This window comes from Arvicanthis niloticus, chromosome 5, assembly GCF_011762505.2.
Source record: "Arvicanthis niloticus isolate mArvNil1 chromosome 5, mArvNil1.pat.X, whole genome shotgun sequence".
Classification (NCBI taxonomy): Eukaryota; Metazoa; Chordata; class Mammalia; order Rodentia; family Muridae; genus Arvicanthis; species Arvicanthis niloticus.
Window position 1 is genome coordinate 24,458,003 of NC_047662.1, and position 25,301 is coordinate 24,483,303.

General features: G+C 51.9%; 1 protein-coding gene across 6 annotated transcripts in view; it reads right to left on the reverse strand.

The window, feature by feature from the left end:
* Positions 1-8,405: 8,405 nt before the first annotated feature.
* The window catches only part of Col16a1 (collagen type XVI alpha 1 chain), a 51,644-nt gene continuing 34,748 nt past the window's right edge, over positions 8,406-25,301 (reverse strand). For all 6 annotated transcript variants that reach the window (XM_034501891.2, XM_034501893.2, XM_034501892.2 and 3 more), the window contains 22 exons: positions 24,346-24,399; positions 23,846-23,899; positions 23,220-23,273; positions 21,717-21,761; positions 21,555-21,608; positions 21,340-21,375; positions 21,012-21,074; positions 18,769-18,840; positions 18,552-18,605; positions 17,918-17,962; positions 17,691-17,735; positions 17,347-17,400; positions 16,914-16,967; positions 14,714-14,764; positions 14,316-14,405; positions 12,897-12,932; positions 11,786-11,830; positions 10,829-11,017; positions 10,415-10,481; positions 9,575-9,751; positions 9,343-9,420; positions 8,406-8,797 (listed from right to left, as the gene is read on the reverse strand). In XM_034501891.2, the coding sequence (XP_034357782.1) occupies positions 8,595-8,797; positions 9,343-9,420; positions 9,575-9,751; positions 10,415-10,481; positions 10,829-11,017; positions 11,786-11,830; positions 12,897-12,932; positions 14,316-14,405; positions 14,714-14,764; positions 16,914-16,967; positions 17,347-17,400; positions 17,691-17,735; positions 17,918-17,962; positions 18,552-18,605; positions 18,769-18,840; positions 21,012-21,074; positions 21,340-21,375; positions 21,555-21,608; positions 21,717-21,761; positions 23,220-23,273; positions 23,846-23,899; positions 24,346-24,399 (1,620 nt within the window). In that variant the 3' untranslated portion in view covers positions 8,406-8,594. The remainder of the gene's footprint in view (positions 8,798-9,342; positions 9,421-9,574; positions 9,752-10,414; positions 10,482-10,828; positions 11,018-11,785; positions 11,831-12,896; positions 12,933-14,315; positions 14,406-14,713; positions 14,765-16,913; positions 16,968-17,346; positions 17,401-17,690; positions 17,736-17,917; positions 17,963-18,551; positions 18,606-18,768; positions 18,841-21,011; positions 21,075-21,339; positions 21,376-21,554; positions 21,609-21,716; positions 21,762-23,219; positions 23,274-23,845; positions 23,900-24,345; positions 24,400-25,301) is intronic.

The window sequence follows — 25,301 nt, forward strand, 5'->3', positions numbered from 1 at the left end:
TATGATCTTGAACGAGTCATTTAACCTCTCTGAGTTACAGATTTCTCAAATATGAATTAAAACAGTGCTAACTTAAAAATGAACTAATCACAGCATCTCACACTCAAGAGTTACACCACTCATTCATAAAGACCAATGGCCTCTCACATCCAGTCCCACCCTCCCTTAACCCCCCCTCATGACACCCATCTCATTAGCCACTCCTCTCAGTCCCCTTTCCCCAGTATGGCCACTGTGTCACAGTCTAGCCCAGTGTAAGAATTCTCTAATCATTTCCACAAAATTCATCCCTTCTGTCTCAGAAAAACTGCACAGTTGCTTATGCCAAAGACCCAGGATCATCCTGTGTGTCTCTCCACATACCCCCAACCTACATTTGCTTTCATATGTGTATGTGTGTGTATATCTATATATATGTGTGTGTGTGTGTGTGTGTGTGTGTGTGTGTATGTGTATGTGTATATATATATATTGTCTGTTTTTGCTCCCTGTTCCAACTGTCACTCTGCTCTAAGACCCGTCTCTAGTCTGGCCTCACCACCAATGTCTTTGTATTGAACTTCAGCACTCTCTTCTCCATTGAAAAGCCAGAGTAGGAGCCTTAAAATGTAAATTAGATTTCTCTAAACCCCTCTGAGGGTTTTCTATCACTCTTAATACAATCTAGACTCATCCTTATGACTTTATTGACCCTCAGGACCTAGCCCCAGCCTGTGACATCAGTCTTGCTGATGCCATTGCTGTGCTTGCCAATTCACTACAGCCATGCTGGCCTGGCTGCCATCCCAAAACAAACTGAACTCATTCCATTTCCAGACCCGTGGGTTCACTCTCCATTTAGATTGCTCCCCCCTTGATTTGCCACTTCTTTCTTTCTTGTCATCCAGGTTCCAGTTGAAATACTACCTTGTGGGTGGTGGCATCTTCAACACCACACCTAAGATTCCTTGTCTTTCAAGTACATCCTGGTCATCAGGAGTACCACTGTATCTCATTTTGTCATAAAATGTCCCCTTTTAGGATTTAGATGCACATCATAAGGTGTATATGCTTATTGCAGGATTGTCCTGTTCTTGTGTAAAGATTTATTTATAGTTACGTGTACTTATGTGTTTGTGTGTGTGTGTATGTGTGTGTGTGTGGTGTGTGTGTGTGTGTGTGTGTGTGTGTGTGTGTGTGTGTGTGAATGCAGGTGCCTGTGGAGACCAGAAGAGAGTGTCAGATCCCCTGGAGATGGAGTGTCAGGCAGTTGAGAGCCAACTGACCTGAGTGCTGGGAACTGAACTTGGGACCTCTGGAAAAGCAGCAAACTCTTCCCTGCTGAGCCATCTCTCCAGCTCTTCCGTTTATACTCACTACCTAGAATAAAGCCTGCCATAAATCAAGTTTTAATGTTTATTATTATCAACATGCATCGAATGCTTACTAGCTATGAGACATTGCGCTAAGTCCTGAATATTGTCCAACTACAGCACAGTCTTTGAGATAAATGTTATTACCTATTTAGGGGGAGGCCAGGCAGTGGTGGCACACGCCTTTAATCCCAGCACTTGGGAGGCAGAGGCAGGTGGATTTCTGAGTTCAAGGCCAGCCTGGTCTACAGAGTGAGTTCCAGGACAGCCAGGACTACACAGAAATCCTGTCTCGAAAAACAAAAAACAAAACAAAACAAAACAAAAAAAAGAGGAGCAGGGGAGTGGAGACACTAAATGACATTCCTCATATTAAAAAGATAAATCAGGGGCTGGAGAGATGGCTCAGTGATTAAGAACACTGCTCTTCCAGAGGTTCTGGGTTCAGTTCCCAGCACCCACACGGTGGCTCACAACCATCTGTAATAGGATCCAATGCCCTCTTCTGGTGTCTCTGAAGACAGCAACAGTGTACTCGTATACAATAAATAAATAAATAAATAAATAAATAAATAAATAAATATTGAAAAGATAAGTGGTGACCTGGGACATGATTGTGCATGCCTGTAGTCTCGATATGTAGAAGGCTGAGTCAGGAGGATAACTGCCTCATAGCAAGATCACGTCTCCAAAAAACTGCATTATTTTGGAGAGATGGCTCAACAGCCCTTGTTGCTCTTGCAGAGGACTCAGGTTCAGTTGCCAGCTTTCCATATGATGGTTCACACTATTCATAACTTCACTTCCAGGTAGATCAGTGGATTTCTTCTGACCTCCAAGAGCACCGTGCACATGTGTACACATGCACATACACAAGCAAAACAGTCATATACGTAAAATAAATAAATATTTAAAAATATTGACAGAGAAGCCAGGATTTCAGGCCAAGTTCAGACTATTTTAACAACTCAATGCTATGATTAATGTCATATTGAGTTCTAGGCCAGAAGTCTGGCTTGGGAGTGGGGGATTAGATAAATCATGCCTGGCCACTCACCCCAAAAGACAAAACAGAAAAAAGTAGTTGACACAGGAAAGAAGTTGATTTCTTACAGCCATCGTGGCAAGAAACAGGACCCAGCATTCTCCGTCCTGTGTTCACGGAGTGAACGAGAGAGCTCCTGGCTTAGGTAAGGAACAAAGGTTGGCAGAAGCAGTCTTGCTCCAGCTGTGGCCTGGGTAGTCATTATCTCAGGGTGAATTATACAGAACCTTCTGCAGAGTAGCAACGTTGCTGCTGTTCAAGACATAGTTTTGACTACAAACCCACGATGTTTATCAGCCAGACCTGTAATCCCTGGAATCCACAGTAACTGCCAGAGAGCGTGACTCAGGCAAGTCAGGAAGACAAGATGGAGTCAGCTGGTCTCTTCAAGCTTAAGGCAGTGATTAGAGATTTCTAGGTGCCACTCTCGTGGTCTAGAACAGGACATTGTAAGAGCCAGATGTCAGCCAGGCAGTGGTAGCACACACCTTTAATTCCAGCACTTGGGAGGCAGAGGCAGACAGATCTCTGTGAGTTGGAGGCCAGCCTGGCCTACAGAGCTACTTTCAGGACAGACAAGGCTATACAAAGAAATCCATTCCTGAAAAACAAACAAACAAACAAACAAACAAACAATATATATTTTTAAAAGAGCTTCATCCTCCAGCCCATGAGAGAATGAAGTAAGAGGGTGATTTGCCCTTTTCTTTGGTTCTTCATTTAGAGTCTCGTGTAGCCCAGGCTGGCTTAGAACTTGCTATGTAGTCAAGACTGACCTTGAAGTCTTGACTCTTCTGCCTCCACTTTCCAAGTGCTTAGGTTGTAGATGTGTAACACTTTTTTTTTCCAGGAAGATTTCAATTTTGAAGCTGTCCTGAGCTGTGTAGTGAGACTGTCTAAAAACTAAAACCAAAAAGCTGGCAGTTGGCAGTATACTGAAAGAGAACCCAAAAACCACCCCCAGTCCTTCCATGAGATAACCCCAAGTCGGACATTTTCTAGAGCTCCAGAAAGCCTCAGAGACCAGAGGCTGGGGGGCTTCTGAGGAAAGCAGAGCACAGGAAAAGGGCGTTACACTTTGCATGAAGGGGTGAGGCATGAGGTGGCTGGGGGGTAAGAGCCCTGACTGCTCTTCTAGAGGAGCTGGGTTCAGTTTCCGGCACCCACACGGTGGCTCGCAACTGTCTGCAGCTCTGGTTTGACTGGATCCAGTGCCCTCTTCTGGCCTCCACAGGCACACAGGGAGAACACCCATATGAATCAAGTAAGAAGAAGCTTGGAGACAGGGGCGTGCCAAACAGACAAACTGGTTCCTTCAAGCCCTTGTGCAAATGTGAGTGCCTTCGAATGAGAGGAGCCTTAGGTTCAAAACCCAGGTTCTATCTCTTCTGGCCAATCCAGGAAGAGACAGCCACAGTCTAGGAAAGTTCCTTTAATTTTGCCGCCAAAGACACTGTTCACAAGTTCTTTCTTGACCTTCACTCCCATACCTCAGAACCTCCTCCTTATTGAGATTTCACAGTTCAGTCCCACCAGCGGTTTGTGGAGGGCACTGTTGGCTGAGAGCCTCCTGCGTTAGTGACAGCATCAGCTCTTCCCTGGGCCTGCTGGGTGACTAGGAGGGGGATAAAAGCCTGGCATCTCCACTTTTATTTTACGTGCCTCCTTTTGGAACTTCAAACTTTCAGTCTGGGGCCAGGATGGCTCAACAAGGAATCACACCTGCCACCAAACCTGATGGCCTGAGTTTGATCTTGCCAGCCCTGGTGGAAGAACTGACTGTAAACAAGTCCTCTGACCTCCACATCCGCACGACAGACAATGGCACATGCATGAGTGAACACACGTACACCGCAAAAAAAAAAAAAAAAAAAACCCACAATGTAATCAAAACCTGTGAGTCAAATTCCTGCTCATCTCTGCACGGAGATGTGTTAATCATTTAAGGAATGTTCTGCAGAACTGGTAATCTTCCCCATTCAAGACCAAAGACAGCAAGGTAAGAGTGGCTGAGGTATCTTCAAGATTTGAAGAGATGTCCTAACGTTGTCCGAGAAGGCAAGAACTTGGGAAATTGGGAGAAGAGGCACATACTCCAAGAGGCGGCCAACAAATGAGAACTTTTCGGCCAGCCATCTTCTGCCTTGGAACTTTAAATTGACCACAGAGCTAAAAGGTGAACGGACAACAGTAAATATTCCAACTTGCTGCCCCTTCCTTGCCCAAGCTAACGGAAGGTAGCCTCACAGCAGCTAGCTATAGCCTGTCTCAAACAGTGACACCCAGCCCGCTACGTGGTCATGTGACTCACCTGCTCTTAGTCCACAAGCACTTGAGTCTGGGTTCCTTAAGTGCTGTGGATTCACCGCCTATGACAATCCTTTTATTATTGCTTTTTAGAGAAGGTGGTTGCTTGCCTAATCCAGTGTGTGGAGGTCTTAACACAACTTCAGGGAGTCAGTTCTCTCCTTCCACCATGTGGGTTCCAGGGACAGAACCAAGTCATCCCTGTTGCCAGCAACCACTGAGCTCACCAATCTCATCCACCTCCTGAAAATTCTTTGCATTCTTTTATCCCAGTAAAAGGCTTAGGAGGACTCACAGCAGGAGGTCTACATTATTCAGGGGTCAGAAGGGTGCACCCAAGGCTTCTCTCAAGCCGTCAGACACCAACCAAAGCCAAATGGCGGGAGGCAGGTGTGTTTGTTTTGGAGGGGCAGATGAAAGAGAGATCCTTCAAAGACTGAAAAACAACCAGCTGACTTCCAAACCTTAACCACCTGAAGCAGACAGAGGTGGGTGCGGCCGTTCCTGTTATTGTCTCCGCTCTGCGGAAAGGGGTGAGAAAGCTTGGCCTGGCCTGCCGCCTTTCTTAGCAAAGTGAGAGAAGTGTGCTTGACCATCAGAGGTGAAGCAGGGGCTGGGTAATGGAAGGAGGGCCTCGCCACTGGAAAGTTCTTCTTCCCCTAGAGAAAGACAAGTCTTCCCCAAAGGCACTTGGTTGGGTGCCACGCTCCCGTGTGGCCATCTGGGAAGAAGGAATACTAACACCCACCTCATTATGAAATTCTCTTTGATTCCGACTGGGTCCAGGTTTGAAGTTTAGATTCCCTTTTGGAGTCTGTGGACTGGAGGGAGGTTTGCAGAGTTGTTTGTAGAATCCACTGTAAGTGAGAACAGCACACATAGGTCCCCCCCCGCCCCTCCCCGCTCCTCATGTGATGGCACCGTGGGAACAGCACAGAAGGAAAGAACAAGCATCTGAGGGGCTAGCAGACCTCATGTGAAGTGAGAGTGCGGCTGAATTGTGTTAAGTGTGGTGGAAGGAAAATATTATGACAAAAGGGAAGATTTCAGCTCCGAAGGCATCCAACTCGGCTTTTTCTGTCTCTCTCTCTACAGAATAAATATGCAATAGCCTTGGGCTTCTCAAATTAAGGGCTCTCCAGTCCATTCTGCACACTGCAATTGGCAAACTCCCCATTAGGCAAACCTTTGTTTAAAACTCACCAGCGGCTACCCACTGTGTGACCGGTGCTCATGCTCAAGCACTGAGTCCCCACTGTGCATGTCCCCTCCCTCAGCCTGCTGTGCTCAATCATCTCTGGGCCTAGGCACATGCTGTTCCCTGTGCCCGGATCAACTTCTGTCTAGACAGTCAGGGCCCGCGGTGATGCACCTCCCCGGTCACCTGGTCCTGTCCCAACCAGCCAACCCTGTTGTAATCACTTCATGAACTACTTGTCTCTGTTGTCATTGTGGTGGCTGGGTCCATATCTGTCTAGTTTGTCTCAGGTTCCCCAGAGCCTAGTACAGATCCTGGCACAAACTAGGAAGAGGAAATGGACTCCTCGTTAGACTTTGTCAATCTGAAGGATCTTTGTGTTGCCTTGAAACTCTGGGACAGACTGAGGAGTGGAGATGGAGGAACAGAACAGGGATGGGGTGTGCAAAGCAGCCTGAGGAGCGTGGCCTGTACCCCTCCTCCTCTTCCCTGCAGCTTCCCCAGCTCCTGAGCTGACTAGCAAGATGCACAGTTTTTGGGTTGTTTTTTTTTTTTTTTTTTCTGCTGACCACAGAAGAAGAGACTATAAAACTCAGCTTCCCATCTGGTTCTTTATGGTCCAAGAAAATACAGCAATTTCAAACTCCAGGGAGACAGGCGCTCAAATCTTGAAAGCTTCAACCTAGCCTGTCTAGCATCCCCTAGAGAGTCTCATGGATTTGACTGAGGAGGAAAGTGAAGGAAGCCATCATTTCCAAGGACTGACTCCCCAGCGACCCTCAAAGGGTGTGCTTTTGATGTCTCCCATGGCCAGTCTTCCCTTCTGGCCTTCAGAGCCAACCTGTTCCATTCAACAGCTGGGCCTCGCTTCTCTTTCTTTCTACTTGAGCCAAGAGGCTCCTGGTCACAGGGACTCATCAGCAGTTTGCCCCCCAGGCTGAGCTGAGAGTGGAAGCCGGCCTTCCAAGGGGAGTGCTTTAACATCTGTCCCCGTCCACTGTCCAAAACCTGGCTGCTCCTTCATTGTGCTGATGATGTGTTTGCTTTTTAATGTTTTCTGTTAGAACCAGAGTTAACTGAGAGCTGCTGATGAGAGATGCAAAGAAAACTCTCCCTGTATATCTAAAAACAGCATGGGAGGCGCTTGGCCGGCTGGGGAGCATAGCTTGGCCACAGGCACACCTCTCTGTCTCAGGCAAGAAAGAAAATAAGGCAAAGGTTCTGAAGAGCCACCCAGAGGCTGGTACCCAAACCAGAGAAGGGAATGCTCAAAAATGTGCTGAAATGCCAGCTCTGGAAAGATGTGACAGCCAGCTTGAAGGCTTCAGGCAGTTTGGATAAACATCTAGACTTTGAGTACATTTCTGAGCCTGCTCCGTGATCCTTTGAAGTCTATCCAACTTGAATAAACCCTCCAGAAAGCCAGGGCCAGTAAAATAGTCTTTCTTTGGAAGTCCCCCTGGATCTGCCCTGTTGGATCCTCCCAGGGCAGCAGGCCCATGAGGACCAGTGATCTGAGGAACAGAGAAGAAAGACGCTGGAGACAGCGTGTTCCTATAATATTCAATTCATTGTCTTCTTCTTTTCTTCCTGTTCTTTTTACATATGGAGGGCACAGCAGATGGAAAACCCCCAGTGGACTTGGTAGACCACAAGCTTAGATCTAATCGTGGCTTACCTGGGACCCCCTTCTCAATGATCTAACCCCAGCTATTTCTGAAGGCCCAGCCTGAGATGGGCATAAATGCACGTCTGGATAACAAAAAGCACTATTTGAAGTCTAAAAAGTCTCTGCCTGAAGCTGAAAAGCTGATGACAGAGCCTGGCGTGGGCACAGGCTGGGGGTTCCATCCCATTTCCCAGAGAAGTGTCCCCTGCCAAGGCAGGGGCTGAGGCTAGTTTCCCTCTTGTCTGTGCAGGTTTTCTAGTCATGAAATTACTGGTGCATTGAGAAGTGTTGCCGGGCAGTCGTGGCACACACCTTTAATCCCAGCACTTGGGAGGCAGAGGCAGGTGGGTTTCTGAGTTCGAGGCCAGCCTGGTCTACAGAGTGAGTTCCAGGACAGCCAGGGCTACACAAAGAAACCCTGTCTCGAAAAACCAAAAAGAAGAAGAAGAAGAAAAAAAAAAACCAGAGAAGTGTCTACACGTATCGAAGGGTGTCCAGAAAGATGAGCCCACCTTAGCTCTGGGTGGCATCTCTCCAAGTGCAAGCTAGCTTGGCTTTAGGACATACAAAGAAGGATGGGGGACCAAATACTGAGTTCATTCAGGAAGCAGATAGGAAATAGCCTTTCTGAGCGGGATGCAGTCTCCAAACCTGCCTTTGGTTGGAGGTTGAGCAAGTGCCTCTTCCCAAAGAGGCATGGGGGGGGGGGGGGCACTGGAGCGGGAGCAGGGCAAATGGATAGCCTATGTGTAGCATACCACCTATAGGCTTGCTAAGGCCGCGAGGGACACACCCTTTCATAACCCTGGGACCAAATGACAGAGAAGATACAGCTGCAGCACCAAGGAAACCCCATGGAGGTGGGGTTACAAATAGTTTTTTTTTATTATTGTTAAAAAAATATTAACAGCAACAACAACAACAAACACAGGACTAGTACAAACATTCACAACCCATCAGAGTCCTGTGAGCTCTGCCTATTTATTCCTAGTAGAGTCCTTCATCTCGGTGTGAGCGGGAGTTTCAACCAAAAGGCCCCTTCATGCTTTTCATGGGTGGGTACTGCTGCTCCATTGGCATGGCCCCAAAGCAGTCTGAGGGGTTGCAGTGGCCTGCCTTCCCTGGCTGGCCCATGGGACCTGGGGGGCCAGGGATCCCAGGAATGCCTTGCTGGCCCATTGGCCCGGTTGCACCCATCTTGCCATAACCTGGAGGCCCTTGAGGACCTAAAGAGGGAAGAGGAAAGGAGGGAAATCAGGAGACCCAGATGACAGAAGAGACAATGGTTGTGACAAGTGACACCTCCATTCATGCATGTTTGCCAGGCTGAAGCATTGTTTTGTGAGACCTGCCTGCTTCCCACATTGATTTCACAAGGACAGCCACACCTCTGGCTAGATTTATTGGGAGCATCTATGTACCAGGAAAAGGGTCGAGAGCTTCTAATACATATGTCATTGCATCCACAAAACAGTTTTCTGAGGCTGTACCATTTCCCAAAAGCCACACATGCGTAATACCCGTTGGGTAAGTAGCAAAGCTGGTCCCAGAGCTGGGTCATCGAGATTTGACCACCCTCAACTTTCTGATGCTGAAGAATCAGTGTCATCACTATCCCAAGGCCAGCGGGATGCCAAATTGGTGTTCTATCTGATTATGTTGTCATAAAGGGGTGTGTGTGTGTGTGTGTGTGTGTGTGTGTGTGTGTGTGTGTGTTGGGTAGGGGCTCTCCTGCTCTGGATTCATGGTCTCCAAGACTGGATTCTCCTACCTGGAGGGCCAGGGAGACCATTTTCTCCTGCAATGCCAACACCGATGTCTCCCTTTTCACCTTTGGTTCCAGGCAGTCCTGAGACAAAAGAAATAAAGTTAAGTCCCTTCTCTAAGCAGGAAAAGAACAGCTGTGTGGATTGCGACACACACAACCACCACCATATTCACACAGTCAGCCCTCATAGAGGTGCATATGCCCAACACCCTGGAGACCCAGACGGTAGAGCTACCTCTCATTCCTGGCAAACCCTGGCGTCCTTCTCGGCCTATCTGACCAGGAAGCCCAGGTGACCCTGGAGCACCTGGCCGCCCCGGAGCACCGTCTTTCCCTGGAGGCCCTGGCCGGCCTGGAGCTGCTGCCACCTCCATGGGGAACTGCATCCTGGAGGTGTAGTAAGCCATCCTCTCTGCAAGCAGACAAAGGCCAGGTCACTGGGCACTCAGAGTAGCTGCAGATATGCCACCAGCATGGGACAGTCTTTGATGGAGAATATGGGCTGTCCTCCTGAACGAGGTCTTGTACTCGAGCCTGCACGTGCCTTCCCATGCATATCTTTCAGAAGCACGGGTCTGATTTGGGCATCTCTTTTGTCTAACCATCACTCCTGGCTTCAGAGTATGGACTGGACTGGTCTCTTTGCCAAGCAGGATGCCCAGCGTCCATGTCCCCACCCCCCACACACACACCCACCCCCCCACCCCTGGTCCACAGCACACAAGCAGGAAAGAAAAACTTCAAAGAAACCACAGCTGCCCTTCCACCTGCTGCTCCCGCCTCTCCCCAGAGCTTCCTCCACAGAGGCTCATTTGAAATCTGCTTTCTTAACCTTCTTTGCTCAAGTGGGGGATCGGGAGGACAATAGAGAACCGATTTATCTCTAAGTAGAGCAGGTGACAAGGAAGGTCTGATGGATAGGTGAAATGTGCCTGTCACCCTGCTGTCTGTAAATGTGTGGGGGTGGGAAGGGGAGGACACTGAAGCTTCAAGGAAACCGCAGGCAGGGCTGGGTGAAAGAAGTGTCTGGGAAGGGCGAGCATTACCCACCGCCACCCAGCCGGCTGCCAATTACCATCAAACAGTTTAATGATCTCTTGTCTGATAAACCTCTTGATATCATCATAATTCACCATGTCTCCCTGAGGAAAGAGAAGAAACCCGGCCTCAATCATATGTCCAAACTTGGCACTTGCCCAATGAATAGACTTGATTTCCAGAAATAAAGGATGGTGAAGAGGGCAAAGGTCCTTGGAGTGTCTTGCAGAGTCTGAATCCAAAGTGCTACCCGCCCTGAAATAATACATGTCGTACGCTAAAATACATCTGGGGTGGGAGGGACACCTGTAGCTCCCCACTTCCCCCATGAAGAACGAGGAGCTACCTGTAGTCAAGCTATTTCCTGCAGAATGTCAGAAGGATTTGTTTAAGTGACCATGGGCCTGTACTATGGGATGGTGCCCATCCATGATTGCTGGCCTCCCCTTACCATAGAGCCCGGCAAACCAGGCAATCCAGGGTTCCCTGCAGGCCCTGGGGACCCAGGGTGGCCTCTCTCTCCTGCAGGACCTGGTGGTCCGATAGGTCCCATGGAGCCGCTCTTGCCAGGCCCCCCAGGCATGCCAGATCTTCCCTTTTCTCCAGCTTGGCCCTTCTGTCCTGCAGGCCCTGGGTCACCCTACAAGGACAGGTCACAGTACAGTATTACCAACTGTTTCCAAGTCTATGTCACAATGTGTCAGCAGCCTGCCCCTTCCCCAAATGCCCAGCATCTTCTGCCAGGCTTACAGTCTCAATGATACAGGCCCTCTGCCCCACCAACTCCTAGACCAGTGTTTCCGGAAGGCAGTGCTGGCACTGCTTGGAATGCTGGGAAATGCTCATGGCTCCCACATGCCCTCAGTAGGAAGTGCCTCTTTACACTGCCCAGGACCATTCATAACGCCCTCCTCACACCTTCTTCAGCCCTGTCTCATCAGCTTCAGCTACCTGTCACTCTGGTTCTATCATGTTGCTTGAATCTGCTGTCTGGAATGTCCCTTCCCAGCCTTGGCACCTCAGTGAGTTCCCCTCTACTGCCCTCTGTGGAAACATTCTCCTGCCCCGTGTGTGCCTTCCCCCCACTTCCTGGGTCTCACAGCACTGTATCCAGTCTTCTTCAAAATGTGCTGCACTCTAGTGTCATGGTGACTAGGCACAGGGATTGTCACTGTTCGGGGGCTTCTGTTTACCCCAGACCAACACAGAGGGGCCCTGGAGTGAGTCAGAGTGAGCAATCATTAGGGGATGAAAGAGTCTTCCATTCCCAGAGCCATAGATGGGACAGCCCCAGGTGAGGTCACATGGGCTTTCCTGCCCATTGGCCACCCTAGGCTTCCTTTGTAGCTACAGTTGCAGCTTGGAGTTCCCAAATACCTCTTCTCAAACCCAGCCAGTGCACCCTCACCTTTGGGCCAGGAGGTCCATAGAGTCCCTGCTTTCCAGGAGGTCCCTATAAAAAAAGAAAAACAAACAGAAGTCTATAGTGTGGTCTGGGCAGCTCCACTGAGGCTCCCTGGGGTGGGGGTGGATCCAGTGGAATGGGAAAACTGCTTTCTCTCATCCTAAGATCCTGGTTGTGTCCAGCTGGGCCGTGTGACAAAGGATGACAGCTTCCCTACCAAGCAGAGGGGCTGACAGCTGGGAGGGAGGCTGATGTCCCCTGGGGCATGGCCTTGTTTGATAGTGTTGGCCTGGTCCCTCATCACAGATGTGACAGAAGTCGGAATGGGTGGCCAGTCTGAAATAGCAGAAGGCCTGGCAGGAGCTGAGGCCCAGGGAGCCTTTGTTTGGCGTTTGTCATCGTTCCTGTCTCTTTCTGACTAGAAGTAGAGTTCCCTCATTCCATTAGACCAACAAGAGATACCAACTTGTTGCATGCAATGGGCGCTTGGTATCTATAGGGGACTGGTTCCAGGATCCCCATTTGTGTCTCCACTCCCGTTTGTAAAATGGTGTGGTACTTGAGTATATCCTAATTACGTAACAATATCTCCACAGTGTAAATGTATCTGTCTGTGTGGTTTGCATCATCTCTAATTACGGAACAATATCTACCACAGCGTAAATGCCAGAGAGTTGTCATACTGTATCTGTATCGCTTAGGAAATAATGAGAAGAGGAGGGGGAGGGGGAGGGGGAAGGAGGAGGAGGGGAGGAGAAGGAAGAAGAAAGGGAGCCAGGGGTGGTGGTACACCCCTGTGAGCTTGAGAGGCTAACTCAGGAGGATCATAAGTTTGAGGCCAGTCTGGGCTATAAAGTTCCAGGCCTGCCTGGGTACAAAGTCTCAAAAAAAAAAAAAAAAAGTTTGTCTATATTCAGTACATCTGCAAATTTCCCCTGAATATTTTCAATCAACCTGTGATTGATTGAGTTTTTTTGATGTGGAAACTGTGGGTATAGTGTCTGTAGGAGGTGGTCTGTGCCCACGTGGTGTGCTTACTGAGGGGATGAGGAACGGAACACAGCGAGGACCGAGGAGGAATGTCCCCAAGGGACAGGGAGAAGGGGCACAATACCTCTTTGCCAGCTGCACCGTCCGAACCAGGTTCACCCTGGGGAGCAGAGAGCATTGGAAACGTGATGAACTGTCATCCAACAAAACCTCTCAGGCCACACACCCTGCCCTACTCTGTGCCACCGCAGAGCCATGATCCTGCCCCACCCCCAGCCTGCATGAGCTGGAGCAAGGTGCCTTTTCTTGAGAACTGTATGCATTTCCTGGCTCCGGGTGCCTTAAATGTTCTGAAGGACCTGTGAGCTATGGGCCTCTGTCCTCAGTGAGACTGGCCAGGACAGCCTGACCTTCCTTCCCCATGACACCGAAACACAAGCTGTTCATCCCTGAGCCCCCACCCAGGGCTTTCTGGTGGGCTCCTAGAGAAGAGAAATCTGTGACACCAGGACAAGGGGTAGCCACATCTAGGGTCCTGGCAGCTCCCCAGTCTGTGGGAAGAGAGGGAGCCTGGAAGGGGTGACCCTCCTCAGGGACAGTGAGCAGAGCGCAGGGTGAGCAGGAGTGCTGACCCCTGACCCCCTGGGAAATGGGCCCAGTGACCATGTGCACATGACTGGAGTCATCCATCACACTGGGTACCACTGCTAGTCCTAGCTTGCTACGGTGCTCTGGAAGAAAATCTGTTTTGTAGGAAATCCCCTATCATGGAGAGCTGAACCCTCTTCCTTGGTTTCCCAGAAACTTTACATCCCTGAGGCCAGAAATCAGCTCAACCCCATATGGTTTGCCCGTCTAGATCTTTATAGAGGAGATGGATGCCTTGCAGGTTGACCAAGGAGTACAAAATCTGCAAGCTGGGGGTGGGGTGGGGAATCAAGTCTCAGCTCCTCCCTTCACTAGCTGTGTGATTCTCAGCTATCCTGAACCCTCCCTCACTTCCTCATCTGAAAGCCCAAGGGACAATTGTACTTCCAAACTTTGTTGCAGAACACATTAAGACAAAACACACACCCAACCTAAGCTAAGGTTCACTTCGGCACAGTCAGTGACCAATATAGCATCACTCTGAATGCTAAACGGGCTGGATCAAGTCTGGCTTCTGAAGAGCTCAGAAAGTTACAGTAATAGCTCTGTATTTCTGGTTCTTGATATTTTCAAAGACTTTCTGTAGTTACTGACAAGCTCTACTGGGGCAGGGGCAGGGGCAGGGGCAGGGGCAACACATGCACCAAGGCTTCTCTCGTTGACACCTCGTCAAGGGACCTATATCGGGTTGGTGGTGTGTCCTCAGAGGTAGTGCCCTTGTGTGCAGCTGGCTCAGTGCCAGCTTACAGGGCTGGTCCTTCTGAATACAATACAATCCCCAGATGCTGCCACCCTACTATGCTAACTCCCTCTCCTTCTCTAAAGACCCCAGGTGTGCTGTGCAAAGCCAAAAGATTCTTTCCCTTGGGCTGGGCTGTAGGATGTGGGATCTTACTGGAGGGCCGGGGTGTCCGGGTGTGCCAGGCTGGCCTGGGAGGCCTGCCAAGCCCCTTTCTCCAGGGATTCCCCGATCTCCTTTCAGGCCCTAAAAAGCAGAATGAAGATTACTGGAGGGAAGGAGAAGCAGAGACCACAAAGCCAGACCCCTCGCCATGTTCCAGGGGCCCGGCCCCACAGGAGCAGATGGCATGTCTGTGCCTGTGCCATGGCCCCAAGATGGCCTTGAGCTACTTCCCAAGCCCTTTGTCTCATCCCAGAAGAGAGAACTTTAGGACAGAGGGCCAAGGAAGGGAATGAAAACGAGTCGTTTCTTCATCCCTTTGGCTTGGTCTGGAAGGAGCCCACAGCAGAAACGGCAATATTCCTTAGAGTAAGTGGTAGAAAGGCACTCACCACGGTGGAGATCCCAGGTGGACCTGGCTGGCCTGGAGGCCCCTGTGGCCCCTGAGGAGAGGAGAGAGCGGTTAGGCAGTAGGAACATTCCTACACTGTATTATTAACTTTCCTCTCTTCCTGAAATCTGCCCTTCCTTTCTGATCTTACACTTGAACTTCTGGTTGAGCTCTGGTTCCAGAGCAGAGGTAGGGAGGGACTGAATACCCAGGATTCTGTGTCCAGTGCTCACTGAGTGATGCACCCGGGCTTGTGGGGTGCAGAGACCAAAGGCAGGAGAGAACAAACTACTAGCCTGGGTATCTTCCAAGTTCCTATGTTTCCTAAAGGTAGCCCAGCATCCTGTTCTATGGGAGAAGGGTCTGCACAGCAGGGGTCCATATGTACCAGGGGCAGGGACCATATGTATCATATCAAAGACCATGTCCCCTACCACTCACAGCCACAGAAGGGACCCCCTGGCATCTCCAAAGCCCTTTGCCATATCAAAGAAGGGGGAGATCTTTGGGGCAGACAAAAGGTTGATCCAACATCCACATGGGAACATTCTGTGGCTCCTCCCGGGGGGTGGGGGGAGCAGTGACATGCTAACCCACTGGGATGTCACTTCCTGACTCTGCTGGGACTGTATCTAAGTACCCACAGTCCAGAGGTCACCTGCTCACCAGAGCAACGCCTACTCTGAACCCATGAGCGCTCAGCTCTTTCACAGAGCGTATTTCTCTACGCCGCTTCCCAGAACACTCTGGGCCATGGATCCTATGCTACTCCTGTAAGACTCCTGCGGTGGGACTGTTCATCGCTGGGACCAACACAGAGCAGGGGCTTAGGCTGGACAGAACAGTGACAGTGACAGGAGGAACCCAGTAGGGCCTCATCCACAGCCCCCATGAGTCTCTTTTGGGGACCTGAGGTCCCCAGAACAGGTTCTCTGAACTCCTTGAGATACATAAAAATGGGGACCTGGGAGTCCCCCCGCCCCTGCTTTTTATTTGTCATGAAGTACTTTTAATATCCCCAAACGCCTCCTGAACACTATACAGCCATGTTATATTAGCGTACAGTGGGTTCGCTTTCTCTGGAGCCCTATCGGCTTGATGTCGCCACAGCCACACTGTCACTGGTGAGAACAGTGGATGGGAGATGCAATATTGCTTAATAAGTGCCCTCTCTGATTCACCCTCATAGGAAAAGCACTTCCTGTCTCCTCTCTCTCCCTCTCAGCCCTCACTCACTCGCTCACTTCAGACCAAGGGAGCAAGCACCTCCCCCAAGCACAGGCCAGATCCCCTGAGCCCTCTGTCCCCTCTCCCTCCCCACCACCACACACCCACCTCTTGCCAGCCCTTCCGAGTGTGCTGCCCCCACACTTTTCTGAAGCTCAGCGTTTCGGGTCCCACGTGCACTTCTCAAGCTATCCCCATGCCCAGCGTGATGGATTTCTTGAGGTCCCTCAGACACACCATGCTCCTGGCTGCTTTTGGTTCTATGTGTCAGTGTCCCTTCTGCCTGGGACTCTTGTCCCAGGCTACTCAAGAGCTGACTTCTTCCTTCCCTGAGGCCTCAGTAAAGTCCTTTCTCCAGCCAGGGATCGTCTAAGGCAGTGAGTGGTTCTCAACCTCCCCAATACTGCGGTGTGCAACCCTTTAACGTAGTTCCTCAGGCTGTGCTGACCCCAACCATGGAATGATTTTCACTTTTAACCTATAACTGTAATTTTGCTGTTGTTATGAATCAAAATGTAGATATGTGATGTGCAGGATATTTGATGCCTGACTCCCCCAAAGGGGTCGTGACCCACAGGTTGAGAAACACTGCCCTGAGGCTCCCCCCCTCCCCCCGCCCAGTACTCCCCTGTGATCACTTCATCCCTTGCACCTTTCTTATCCACTTGTTTCCTGTGCCTTCGGGGAGGTCCTGTGGGACAAGGACCCTTGTCTATCTGGCTCTGTGCTGTGGCCCTGATTTGGAGCAGATGGTCAATAATTACTTATTGACTGACTGAATGACTCGTGTCTGGTAAGCAAACATGAATGTGCCCGGAAAACCCAAAAAGTGTTGGAAAGTGAAAGCCACTTAATTAGATGAGTCCAAAGCCCTCACACCACACAGCTAGGGCTCCTGTGGCCACCACCAGCTCACCACATCCCCCAGTGACATCCTAGTTCATAGAAGCAGAGACAAGAACACTTTAACTCACAAGATGCCCTGGGGGTCCTGGTCGTCCTTGGGGTCCCATGGCACCGGGCTCACCCTGCAGGATTAGAAAGAAAAAGGTGACACAGAAACTCACTGACCTGCAAACCTGAGGCTGCTTTGTAGGAGAGAGGCGAGCAGAGCTTGTGGTGGCATGGAGAAATGGCCAGAGGGCTGGACAGAGCTCTGAACTCTAGACTCTAGCCTTCCAGGGCTTAAAGGCCAGGCCTGCCTTTTGGGTGGTTGTCCAATTGTACTCTTAGGGAGGGGACCAGTTATAACTGTCCAGATGGAGAGCAGTCAAGATGTGCAGTGTCCGGTGAAATTTCACATCAGAAGGCCAAGGAGAGAAGGCAGCCACTCTGATGCAGGAGAGGGGCTTCATCTCAGACTCAGTGGAGCCCAAGGCTGTGTGACCAAAGAACCCCAGTCCTCACCTCTGCACCCGGCCGGCCACTGCTGCCAGGAGGACCTGGTTTTCCACAGTCACCCTAAAAGAGAGAGGTGACAGTATAGCTTATCCCCAGACCCCAAGTTGACCCCGGATCAAGAGGGCTCTGCCATCATGCCCTGGCTTTGGCCAGAGGGCCTCTGATACCCTTCAGCTGGTGGGTGTCAGCACCCTGACCCAGTCTGCTGGGCCCTAGTGGACTCAGGAAGCTAAGATGCTGGAGTAGCATCTCAGCCAGGAGTCAGGTGGCAGTCTAAACCCAGGGTGGGCCGCTCTGGTGTTTCTTGGGCCTGAAGAGAATAGGGAAGGCTGTGGAGAAGTCTTCCTTACCTTAGGCCCAGGGAGGCCAGGATGCCCTGTTTTCCCCTTGAAGCCCTGGAAGGAAAGGCAGGGAGATGTGGTACCTCTCACCTCTACCTGAGATGCCCCCCCTCCCTGCCTTTCTGCTCAGGCTACATCAGTGGAGCCTATTGCAGCCATAGGAGGAGGACACAGAGGCTCTGGGGAGAGCTGGAGGGGGCTCAGAGTCCCCGGCTCCTTCCTTCAACCCAACTTACTGGAGGTCCCATGAGTCCAGGAGGGCCAGCGGGACCTGGGTCCCCCTAGGGAAAGAAAAGGGAACATTGAGGACATTTGATTCAGCCTTGACCCAGCTCACTGTCCACCCCACCCTGCTTCTGAATCTCCATTCCCAGGATTTGCTGGAAACCTTAGATGAGGCAGAGAGAAAAATCTCAACCTGGCTCAGTCTCTGACTGGCTGGGGCCTGCGAATGGGTCCCAGCCCCTCTGTGGGCCTTGGTTTTATTTCTTTTGGTTAAGGATGGGAAATGACCTTGACCTATGCCCCCTTTGCCATATTCCCATTTCTCTGATTGGCCAGAAAAAAACTCAACCAAGGAGCCAGGGCCTGCTCAGGCCTGTCATGGCTACAGCCTTATTCTTTCCAGAATACAGCCTACTTCCTCTAGCTGTCTAGGTTTGGGGATCTAAGGGGGATCTCTGTCACTATCCTGTCTTTGGTGAGACCAATTCACTCAGCCTGGCTAAGTTTATGAGAAGTGGGGGAGGGGGGGTGCCAGCTGGGAGGAGCAGCACAAGAGGAGACTCGGATACCCAGATCAAAGAGTGACTCCTCAGCTCACCTCATCAGGAGGAGAGGGCTCCTGCATCCCATCCAGCCCCATCTTACCCTCAGGCCAGGCTTGCCATCCTTCCCATCCAGTCCGTCCAGCCCGGCAGGGCCCTGCACACAAGAGAAATGTTGCTCTAGCACTTAGGAGGAGAGAAGTCTGACCCAGCCCCATGGCTGTCTCCACCTCTTAATTAACCCACACCTTACCACAGCGTGCACACTCACAAAGGTACTCTGTTCTACACACCATTGGGCCCAGAGGGCACACACTCACCTGAATCCCAGGAGGGCCTGGTGGCCCAGGGGAACCAGGCAATCCTGAGGGACCTCGAATCCCTTCGCTGCCCTGAAACATGAACACTCAATGAAGTCAGGGCCAGGGGTGCCAGGAGTCCCTGAGAGTCAGGACGTTTGGCTTCCGGCTCTGGTTCCACCCTGGCTAACTGATGTATTCCATACGCTGTCTTCCTAAGAACCTTGCCCGCCAAGGCCCCCTTTTCCTCATTGCTTTGTGGGGAGAGAGAGCGTACTTAAACCAGCCCTTTCTCAGGGTTGTCCCAGAGGCCTGTACGTGCGTGGCTGGGTGTATGTGTTTATATGGTTCTAACAGCATGCTGTGTATGTGGACTTTCATGCCTCCAGGTGGAGAAGGTGAGGAGATTCCTGTACTCCAGGGTCTTGTGGTCCCTTGAGGGCCATGGGGCTGCCAGAGTAAATGACAGTGTAGTGTCACATCAGCTTTGTAAGGATGAAGCTGCAGAGCTCAGGGTTGGTGACGGAGGCCCAGGGTGGCCAGGGCTTAGGGAAAATGTCACAGGAGTGTCACCAGATGGTGGACTCTGAAGAAGGCCTGGGATGAGGCAGGAAGAAAGCTAGAGGGATTCCAGGACAGAGGGGGAGGGGGAGAGAGGCAGAGAGAGAGAGAGAGAGAGAGAGAGAGAGAGAGAGAGAGAGAGAGAGATATTTGGAAGTGGTCCCATGCCTGCCTGCCTGCCTGACCTGGGTGTCGGGGCCCTTAGGGTGGATGGATGGAAGGTAGGTGCTGGACCGGGAGGGGCCCTGAGTAACATGTGGCACATAGACAAGAAACAGACCAGTGGCTTTGAATTCACTTCTCAGCACCCTGGGAGTTAGCGGGGGACCCTTGACACTGGGAGCATAAAGTAGGCTTCTGGACCAGAGGATAAGATTCCAGAACCTTCTTCCAGGTCTTATCCAGAGGCTTCTCACTTGTGTCCTCTATGAGCTTGCACATGAACTTTTGTCTAATAAAAGGCTCGGGGACTGTAAAACCACCTGCAAACACAGCCATATAGTCACCGAAAGCCCAAAGCAGGCAGTGAGGAGGAGAATAGGGGTGCGGATTGGAAGATAAGATACTTAAGGAAAGGTTGCTGTTTCCCCTGAGCAGGAGAGAAGCTCCGCCCCGATCTGGGGGTGGGGGAGAGGGATCACAGGGAGGGGCTGCAGAAAGGAAAAGGACAGACCCAAATACAGGGCGGAAAGTCAGGGAATTGCAATACCACCACCTGCCAGGAGGGGTCAGCACAGTTCTAGCCAATGTCAGCCCCGCTGAGAGTTGGGATGAAGCGCCTCCATCCAGCAGTTTGGGATTCTCTGCAATGACCTGCCTATGCGGGACATGGCTATCACCTCCATCCTTCACTGGAAAGGCAGACATGAGAGGGAGCTGACAGTCACCTACATCTGATGGGCGCTAGCTTGGGGAGGCGACAGAGGGACTTGTCTCTCACAGCTGGATTACTCATGTCTGATGCTAAGACTGTGTGCCCTGGGTGGCTCCCTACCTTTTGGGTCTCCCAACTGATTTTTTTTTCTCACTTGTACAGTAAGAGGCTAATGTGTTGATTCAGAGAAAAGAGGCTCCCTGAAACTACAGACCATCACAGTTCCCTGTGGCCGCCTCCTCCATCTAATGCTTAGAAATAAAACTTGGGGTCTCCTCCAGCTTCTACCCAGCGCACAAGGGAGACCAGCTTCTGCCGAGCCAGGGATGTCATCTCCAAACCGCAGCATGGCTATGTGCCTAGCTTATCAAGGTTTTAGAGTCAACCCTGCAAAATGCTGCTATCCCTAGATTATCACAAAATTACAGGTGACCTTGTGTCTTCTGGGCCCTTGGAGACACACCCCTCCACCGGGTATGCCTCCATTCAAGGGGTCCCAGTTTCATCGGTTCCCTGGCTTCTCGCCTTCTCTGCTTCCCCTTGAGGAATGAAGCTTGCTAAGCTGGCCTGTCACAGTCTAGTTACCCGCTGCTACCATTCCCATGCCTCCGCCCCCAACCTTGCTCATGCCAATCTCCTGGCATATGGGAGCCCGGGCTACTCAGACGCTGAGCAGGGGGTAGGGAGGGTTAGGAGAGGGTGTGTGACGGACCATCCACGGAGCCATCCATTGGTGAGAACAGCCTAACTTGTCTGGATTTCCTGAACAGAGTCACGAAAGCTGCATGGCTCCCATCTCTGGCTTTGGCAGATGTGGGGTTCGGCTCACCTTCTCTGCTTGGGGGCCAGGTGGGCCAGGAGGTCCAGCTTTGCCTGGAAATCCTGGAGGACCCTGTATCAACAAAGAAGTGGGCAGGGATGAAAGGAGGGCTCCTACCCCCTTCCTTCTAGGTGGGTTCCATCTATCTGCCTGACCCTCTGTGGTTACCCATGAGGCCCTGTTCTTCAGGTCTGGCTCCTGAAATCTATCATGGCCACCTGGACTGTTTCTCCCACCTCCTGCCTCCCCGTCCCAGGTCCCAAGTTCATCTTCATCCTGCAGGCCCTGCTCCTTCCAATGGAACCACATTACAGGGAACTTCTGTGTCTTTACTCACCGGTGGGCCTGGGAAGCCTGGCTGGCCTTGAAATCCCTAGGGAGAAGAAGTGAGGGGGTCAGCCCTCTGCCTGGACACTCAGGTGGAAAGAGGAACACGTGGGGTAACCTCAAGTCCACAAGCTTTGTCCTCCCGTATGTCTGAGATAGTCAGTAGTTGAGGATCTGGGTAGGAGGTGGGGGACCAGCCACCTTAGCCTCCCACACAATGCTCACCTGATCACCCTTCTCTCCAGAGCTCCCCTGGGGTCCTCGTTCTCCTCGGGGACCCTGTCACCATAGAGAATGCAGTTGGAACCCAATCTTCCTGTCCTCGGCCCACAGGGAGGGGCCAGGACACTCCCCCTCCTCCTCTCCATGCCCTGCCCACTCACTCACCGCTGGACCTTGGGGACCTGGAAGGCCTTCAGAACCTGGTGGGCCCTGGGGACCCAAAGGAACAGAATCAGTCCCTCAGAAACATGAGGAAGGAGGCCCAGGGGTGGCCAGAGCCTGAGGTGGGAGTGTCCCCTCCGTCTAGCCCTTCAGGTCTCTGGAACCAGCCTGCTAAACTAATCCTGCTACCTCCTGGCCTATGCCAATCTAGCCAACAAATATGAACTAATCTCTCTTTTGTAGGCCCAGCCCTGACTATGCCACTTTCTGGCTCGAAAGCCTACGGTGGCTCCACTCTGTCTAATGCACGAGGCCTATGCTTTCCACTCAGGCTGGACTTACAGGCATCCTGTAGTCTATCACCGACCACCCTTTCCTGCTCCGTGCCCCTCTCCCAGCTCCCTCCGCTGTGCTTTGCTCTGTGCAGACTGCTGTTCCCTGAGCATGCTCTGTTGGGTCACACCCTCGGGCCTGTGCATTGCTATTCCCTCTGACTGGAATGCCCACCATTCATCAATCTTTCCGTGGCTCCTGAACCCTTAGGGAACCAATGCTGTTCCTGCCAGGACCCACCCATGACCTCCAGGTGGGCACAGCACAGCTCCATCCTCCCCTATTCCTCCTTGGGGACCCCCTCTCCCTCTTCTACAGCATTCGAATGTTACCCCAGCCCTCTTCCCCACCCCCACCCTGCTCAGGGCTCTCACCTCTCATCATTCCAATCTATCTATCTATCTATCTATCTATCTATCTACTATCTATCTATCTACTATCTATCTATCTATCTATCTATCTATCTATCCATTTTCTTTCTGCTTCTTGCTGCAGGGCAGGGCTCACAGGGCCTCAGAATGACTGGCAGCACCCAGCCTGCCTAGGAGACCATCCTGTGGTAGAGTAGAAGAGTGACAGGGTTGGCAGAGTGACAGGGTTGGCAGAGTCCCATGAGGCCTTGCTGGCATTTGTGAGAGGGAGAGATAAAGCTCCAGTTCTAGCTTAGCAGGTCCCAGATATGAGGCCTGAGGTTCCTCAGCAGATAGACATGGGCTCCAGCCCAGCCTCCTCCACCACTAACTCCCAAGCTGGCTGCAGGACTCTGGGTGAGCCATGTCACTCAGGAGCCTGTGACCTCATGTGCTAGCTAGCAATCCTCAGCTCCTTCCTTCAGTGTAGGACCCCCATGAAGGTGGCCTCAATAGAAAAAGAAAAAAAGCTCCTGGCCCTGGTTTGGCAGGAGAGGGGAATTCTGACAGCTGACTGGGACCTTCCTCTCCTCAGTCCTCTTCTCTGCAAGAAGCCTGCTGGGATCTCCTCACAGCCTCTGCCTCCGCCTCCGCCTCCGCAGCCACCAGCCTGTGCAGAGCCACAGCTGGAGTGACTCGGGGGCAGGGGCAGCAGGGGTCACAGGCTCCTCCTCACAGGAAGATCTCCAGTCCAGCTGATGAAGGGGGTGGGGGGCACCCTGTTTGAAGCTCACCTCACATCCATACCCACGCTGTAGCTTACCGATTCCCCCTTCTCTCCTGCAGGGCCAATGTATCCTCGTTCTCCCTTGATACCCTGACAAGCAACAGCAGAATTAGCTCCGTGGCCTGCCTATGGTGGTGCTAATGCAAGACATGGGGGGGGGGGGAGGGGCTGAAGCTGGCACCCAGACTGGCACCTGAAGGCTAAGAGTACCAAAGTAGGGGATTAGAGAGAAGAGAAGGTGGCCAGTAGGGCCTACCACTCGCTACTGTGGCCCACACTGGAAAGTGGGACACACCCATCCTGAGAGCACCTTTGCAAGGGGAGGTACCTCTCAGGTCTCTCTCTCTCTCTCTCTCTCTCTCTCTCTCTCTCTCTCTCTCTCTCCCAAAACCCCTTGGGACGCAAATCTCAGTTCTTCCTGAGCCTGGGACCCATAGTGGCTTCCAACATTGTCCCCCTTGCTTCTCTCCATCAAAATGGTGGGGACCAACCATATTACCAAGGGAACCAAAGTGGGGTAGGGGGTCTACATGGATGGTCTGGCAAAGACTGAATGCTGGGAAAGAAAGAACACAATTGAGGGGCACCCTGCCTGGCCCTGTTCTCACCACTAGCCTGTACCTCCCGTACCCCCAGAACCACAGGCAGTGGTTCTTACTCACAGGCAGTCCTGGGGGACCCATGGCACCTGGGTAGCCAGGTTGTCCTGGAGGACCCTGCAAAGAAAGACAGACGTGATGATGGACCAGCCCTCAATATTTCTGTGACCCAAGCCATCCGGCAAGTCCCCACCCACTGTGTACAGTTGCTACTGTGGGCCATTTCCCAAGCCGGGGTTCTTTCGGCTAGGTGTCAAGCCCCAGGCTCACCAGAGAGAGGTGGGGAGGACCAGGCATACAAGAAGGGCGCACAAGTGCTATGGGCTGAGGGAAGGAGAGGCCCGCTGGCAGTGGTGTACAGGAGCAGGAGCTGTATGTACTCCCAGGGTGTAGGCGCACACAGACACCCAGTTGCTTCGATCCAAGGGGTGTGCAGCCTTTTCTTTTGTAGCCCTCAGCCCTTCTGGATGGGGCTGAGGATTTCACAAGAAGGCACCTCTCTACTTCTACTCAGTGGCCACCCCTCCACCAAGCTCCACCGGGCTCCCCACGCCTCTTCTTACCGGTTCTCCTTTGTCTCCAGTCAGGCCCGTGAGGCCTCGCTCCCCTTGAAGACCCTTAGAGAGAGAAACCATGAGAAAATGCAGAGGAGGCTAATCCCTAACCTAGCCCAGGCTCTTCCCTGCCCCATGCCTGCCTCTTCCCACTCTGGACAAAGGTGACTAGTGGCAACCCAGTGTCCCTGGCAAAGTGACTGTCTGTGGTGTACTCTGGAAGGGTAAGTCTAAACATATGGGTGCCTCTCCAGAGCTCAGCTTCCAGAGAGGCAGCAGCAGAGACACTCCTACAAGTGAGCAGCGGACAAGGCAGCCCCCAGGTCACCGTCACTGCCATATCCTACTGCGGAGGCTGTGGGATACACCTTCAGGAGACATGTGCTCCTTCAGAGGGGAGGCTGTCAGGATAGGTGTCCCCACAAATGATGTTCTCAGTGTCACCATGTCACTTACCTGTCCCAGTTCCCACCCAAGCCTGAATCGCCATCTTTGGGGTACAAGGGACAGGCACAAGAGGGCTCTCCAGAGCAATCCCATGCGCTCAGCAGCAGGAAGAGGGACATCAGTTTCGATCGGAGCCCCTCACTCCTTGCCCTGATCTCCACAGCTCCAACACTGAAAACATCTCGGCCGCCCCCTTCTCCCTCGTACCTGCTAGAAGTGGTACCCAAACCTCTCCATGACACAAGACAGATGGCTAGACAGACAGATGGCCCCTTCACCCAAGCAAGCAGAAACAGACATGGTCCGGCCAGGGATGAAGACACGGGAACAGATGGATATGTGACAAGAAGGGGCCCTGGCCCTGCCTCCATCACTCCTGGGAGGGCAGGAGCCAGCTGGGGAGCACGAATCCAACAAACAAGGGGTTTAGCTTCCGGGACCAGGAGAGCAACAGTGAGGATGGGGAGAAGGGTTATGATTTAAACACACCTGTGACAATGACGCTGACAAGACAGAGC